The sequence below is a fragment of the Ammodytes marinus genome, assembly GCF_949987685.1.
Source record: "Ammodytes marinus genome assembly, chromosome: 3".
Taxonomy (NCBI): domain Eukaryota; kingdom Metazoa; phylum Chordata; class Actinopteri; order Uranoscopiformes; family Ammodytidae; genus Ammodytes; species Ammodytes marinus.
The window spans coordinates 34779855-34785772 of NC_137232.1; the positions used below are offsets into that span (position 1 = coordinate 34779855).

Consider the following 5918-nt stretch of genomic DNA (forward strand, 5'->3'; position numbering starts at 1 on the left):
AAAATTCAAAACAACAATACAAACAAAATATTCAATGCAAAAACATCAAATACACAACAAGTGAAGAGAAGAAAAAACAAAACGATTGAAACATTTACAGAGTGGGGAAGAGTGGCAGCAATTAAAAGGCATACAGTACAATATAGTCTAATTAAAACAGTTACAAGTAGAGTTTGGCAGATCCAAGATAGTCTGTTTAAATTGGCCAAAGGATATGAATGTATTTAGTTTAATTTTTAGCTGTAAGTTGTTCCAGGAGTCAGGTGCACTGAAGCTAAAAGCTGTCTTTCCCAATAATAATAGAATAAGTCTATAAACTGAAAAAAAAACGCTCCGTAGTCATTTCAATAGCTTCATCTTTATTGTCATGGATGTTATGTGAACAATACTGCCAAAACTAAGAGGATATTATATTACCATTCTACAATAAACAGAAAAAACACAATTCATTCAGTTGCCTACATAGATATAATACAAAAGAATGCCTACAACTAATGAACGAGTTAATGGCGAAGAAACAATTTAAATTTGAAAGCACTAGCCTATATTACAAACTTGTAAATAGGCTATCTATCTATCTATCTATCTATCTATCTATCTATCTATCTATCTATCTATCTATCTATCTATCTATCTATCTATCTATCTATCTATCTATCTATCTATCTATCTATCTATCTATCTATCTATCTATCTATCTATCTATCTATCTATCTATCAGAGTGAGTCCTCTTTCCTTCACACTGCAATCTCTGCCGCGTCATGACGTTTCTCTCCCAACGTACTGCGTCACATTCAAACCAACCAATCACATCCCTCGGTTCAAGGAGAGTCACACGGTTGCTTCACTTCACGTTGTTGATACTACTTCTGGTTTTCGCTGACACAAATTCCACCAGAAAACTAGAAAAAAAAACGCCACAACCTCCGCATTTTTTGAGTATTTTTCCTGATACGTCCAGGCCTGAATATGAACAGCGTTGGCGAGGCTTGCACTGACTTGAAACGGGAATACGACCAGTGTTTCAATCGTTGGTTCGCCGAGAAGTTCTTGAAGGGGGACCGGAGCGGAGACCCGTGCGACGAGACCTTTCGCCTGTACCAACGGTGTGTGCAGAAGGCGATCCGGGATAAAGAGATTCCGGTTGACGGGGTGGAATTCATGGGTCCCAACAAGGATAAGCCCGAAAGCTGATCAGTGCAACAAAAAGGAAAGGGCTCTCAAAACAACATTGCTGATGCCTTGAAGACCAAACCATCTCTGTGTGTGTGTGTGTGTGTGCGCGCGTGTGTGTGTGCGTGCGTGCGTGCGTGTGTGTGTGTGTGTGTCCGTCCTTTCGCCTGTACCAGCAAGCTGATCAGTGTTGAATGAACAATCGATACGGATTGTTGATCAATGCACCAATGCTGTGTCCACGAGGCCCCCCGTCTGAGCATGCGCAGAAGACGGAAGAAAGGACTGCGCGCGCGTGTGTGTGTGTGTGTGTGTGTGTGAGTGTGTCGCACTTAAGTGACATTCGGGGACTTGGACATCTAAACATCGGCTTAACAAGGACTGCTTGCGCTATTGGAGACACAAGCAAAAGTTATATTACAAATGCTGAATTTTCTGAGTTAGTTATGGTTCATTTACGAGTCAAAAAACGGTTCTAAAACAACATTGTCTTGATGCCTTGAAGACCATGTGTAAAGCCACAACAATGAGTCAATAGGCTAATCATACTTCAATGAATGTTGTGTATTATAAATGCTTTATTAGTGTAGTCATTCATCGTGTGTGTGTGTGTGTGTGTGTGTGTGTGTGTGTGTGTGTGTGTTTCTCGCTTCAAGGGACATTGGGGGACTCTGACTTAAAGCTGGGGTGGAGGATTTGGGGAGAAAATGGCAGTTGGGATAGAGATTCAAATCCAAATACCTCAACCGCTCCACTTGTCCTCTTTGGTCCCTCCCCTATGGTCCCTCCCTGACACGCTCTACACACCAACAACGTCGGTGCCAAAGTGAATGGACAGTCCCAACGGCCAATAAGAACAGAGAATCGGAGCCTCGCTCTGATTGGTCAAAGTGTACAGCTCATGTTAACTTTGACCAATCAGAAATCACACACCCCAGCTTTAACAGCTGATTGACGAATGAGGCACATGTGGATTGTTTTGGGTTGAGAGTTATTGTTAATTTTGATCTTCCCAAAAGTGACATAAGACAATATGTGTGTGTGTGTGTGTGTGTGTGTGTGTGTGTGTGTGTGTGTGTGTGTGTGTGTGTGTGTGTGTGTGTGTGTGTGTGTGTGTGTGTGTGTGTGTGTGTGTGTGTGTGTGTGTGTGTGTGTGTGTGTGTGTGTGTGTGTGTGTGTGTGTGTGTGTGTGTGTGTGTGTGTGTGTGTGTGTGTGTTTATGGGCCCCAAAAAGGATAAACCCGAAAGCCGATACGTCATCTATAAACAATATACTGATCAATGCAGCAAGACTGTCCACACCAGGAGGCCCGCTGAGCATGAGACTGTGTGTGTGTGTGTGTGTATGTGTGTGTGTGTGTGTGTGTGTTTCATGCTGTATAACCTGGACATAATGGTTGCGTTCCGAATCGCATACTCTTTCTTTTTTCTATTCTACATACTACATCCGACGATAAAAAGAATCTAGTTAGGATGCAGTAGGCATACTATTGGGACATACTTTACTCTCTTATTTCATCATAACATTGCGCCTTGATCTTGCCTCTTGCTTTTATATCCGTCGCATCCCTGTTTGTTTTCATATGGAGGCTTCGTCTATGTGACGTCACTTCACGTGCGCACTGGATTGTGGGTCAGAATCGCCCAAATAGGATGCACTTTTCAACACTAACAATCTTGGCCGCATGAAGTAGGACATCCGGGTACTTCTAACCATCCTAAATCTGGCCACAAGAATCGGGACTTCCTAAATCTTTTTTCTACATACTATATAGTAGAAAGTATGCGATTCGGAACGCAACCTCTGTGTGTGTGTGTGTGTGTTTCATGCTGTATAACCTGGACATAAAGTGTATTCAACATAAAGAAAATGGCGGACTGCATGTAAAGCTTAACTCAAATGAATCTCATCAAGTAAAAGGTGATAATTATTTATTCTCTGGTTGTTAGGATTCGATTTACTGTTTTTTTTTTGTTTTTTTTTTAAATCTTGGTGATGCGATTGTCTTTTGGGCAAGAAAATTAATATTTTTTTGGACGAGCCGTTTGAAGTTTACATTGGCGATTAACTGGAAAAATAACCAAGAGATCGATGTTTCATTAGTTTTTAATTTTGTTGGGGCGACTGTGGCTCGGGTGGTAGAGCGGGTCGGCCGATGATCAAAGGGTTGGAGGTTCGATCCCCGCCCTGCCACCTGTGTCATGGTTGTTGTGTCCTTGGGCAAGACACTTCACCCACCTTGCCTGGTGTGAATATCGATAGTTAGCCTGCTATTGGTGTATGAATGTGTGTGTGAATGGTAACGTGGGAAAGGAAAACAGGTCTCCCTTGAAAAAGAGTCTTCGGACTCAATGGGATTTACCTGTAGAAATAAAGGTTAAAGAAAAAAGAAAGATGTTGTAGTACGTTGTATTTTCTGTTGAGATTTTCCCCCAAAATCTGAATGCTTAGTTGATCTCTGAATTTACTTATTTTTCTCCATAACTTGGACTCTGTAATTAGTTATAAAATATTGTTTTTAGGTTAATTTTAATTTATTTTTTTTCGTTTTAATTGTGTTCATATATTTATTTTTGATTTGGAAAGCGGTTACATCCATGGCCCTGCTTTTTTTCTTGTTAATTTCTGCATTTTTTTTTTTTTAATTTAAATTTCATCTTCTACTTTAGGAGTTCTTTCCATTTTCAGGTTATTTAATGATATTATAATTTAAGAACAATCCAGGACTGGTCTCTTCAATTTTTTTCCAGAGCTGTATGTTTATTTTTGACTCGGAAAAGCAGTTACCATGCACTGTGACTTTTCTCCTTGAATTTCATTTTCATTGTAATTTATTTAATTTTAATTTTGGTTTTTACAAAATAAAATGTTTTGTTTTCAGTTTAACGTAACACCTGCTGCCTACAGATGTGACTCAGAAATACAAGACGTCACATTTCGAAAAACATTAAAATTTCGACGTATGATTTAAAAATGCATTTGGAAAGATCTTTTATTGGTGAGGGATGTTTTTAAATGACGGAAAGAGTAAAAAATGCTATGAAAAAAACGCAAAAAAATTGGCAGTAATGTTCACAACAAAACTGTGGCGAGACTTCACATAAAAATTTCACACATGATTTAAATTAACTTTGAAAAAAATCTTTAATTTTGGAAGTTTTAAGGGACGGAAAGTGTCAAAAATGCTAGAAAAAATTGCTCAGAAATGGTGACAACAAATTATATATCTGTGGTGTGGTTCTAGACATTGAAAACAAGACCTAGACACTTAAAGGTGCAGTGTGTAATATGACATCATCAAGAAAGTTCTAGAATGCAACGCTCCCTGGGTAACCCCACCCCTTTAGAATAATAACAGAAGCTACAGTGGCCTTCAAGGACAAGAACAATTCTGCATTTTATACAATGCACCTGATGACATTCCAACTATGACACTTTCAAGATGGCGGCACTAGGCCTTGGTCCAAAATATGCAGAAATATGGACATATATGAGACCCTTTCTAAGGGGAAAAAAATAATAAAAAAAAAAATTCAGCTATTATGCACTAAATTAAATGTACTTATGGATATTATAATTACTTTCCACAAAATCTGCTAGGAAATAAAACCCAAAATTCTACACACTGCAGCTTTAAGACTTGTGTTGAAATCCTCATGAATTCCAGATGATATTATCACTGACTCATGCTGTGGACTGTTGGGCTTTCCCTATTCAAGTGTCAACAAACTTTGAACACTTTTACAGCTGCTACCATCTGGCTACAAGCTGGACATAACATACACACACAGACACACACTCTCTCACTCACTCACTCACTCACTCTCACACACAGAGGCACACACTCTCTCACTCACTCTCACACACACAGAGGCACACACTCTCACTCACTCACTCACTCTCACACACACAGAGGCACACACTCTCTCACTCACTCACTCTCACACACACAGAGGCACACACTCTCACTCACTCACTCACACACACACAGAGGCACACACTCTCTCACTCACTCTCACACACACACAGAGACACACACTCACTCACTCACAATGAATCATTTTGTTTCATCAACCCACTGAATTTGCGGTTTTGTCTTGTGAGATTTTGGTCTCGACCCTTCCATTGTTGCAGGAGTTCGACATTGTGAATATTTTTCATCATACGGAGTGGACGCTTTTATCTGTATGAATAATCGCTTTGTGTAAGGGCAAGGCAAGGCAAGTTTATTCCCATAGCACAGTTCAGACACAAGGCCATTCAAAGTAAATGGTAAATGGACTTGACTTATATAGCGCTTTTTAGCCGTTTTTCTCAGCCCCAAAGCGCTTTACATTTCTTACCACATTCACCCATTCGTACACCGATGGCAGTAGCTTGGGGCGACTGGCTCAGGTGGTTAAGCGGGTTGGCGGTTCGATCCCCGCCCGGCCACCTGTGTCATGGTTGTTTTGTCCTTGGGCAAGACACTTCACCCACATTGTGTGAATGTGTATGACTGCTGTATGTTTGAGGTGGTGGTCGGAGGGGCCGTTGGCGCTGAATGGCAGCCACGCTTCCGTCAGTCTGCCCCAGGGCAGCTGTGGCTACTCTTGTAGTTTACCACCACCAGTATGACTGTGTGTGAACGAATGGAACCTGGAACCCTGTAAAGCGCTTTGAGTCACAGAGAAATAAAGCGCCATATAAATCCAATCCATTTTTATTAGTAGCTGACATGCAAGGCGCTCTCTGAACCATCGG

At 40.6% G+C, this 5918-nt stretch overlaps 1 protein-coding gene across 1 annotated transcript; it reads left to right on the top strand.

Moving 5' to 3' along the window:
* Positions 1-970: 970 nt before the first annotated feature.
* On the top strand, positions 971-4057 carry triap1 (TP53 regulated inhibitor of apoptosis 1; the record flags this gene model as incomplete). The annotated part of the gene is made up of 1 exon (XM_080024704.1): positions 971-4057. One exon carries the CDS (start codon positions 971-973, stop codon positions 1193-1195), a length of 225 nt encoding a protein of 74 aa, XP_079880830.1. The 3' UTR covers positions 1196-4057.
* Between the last annotated feature and the right edge of the window lie 1861 nt (positions 4058-5918).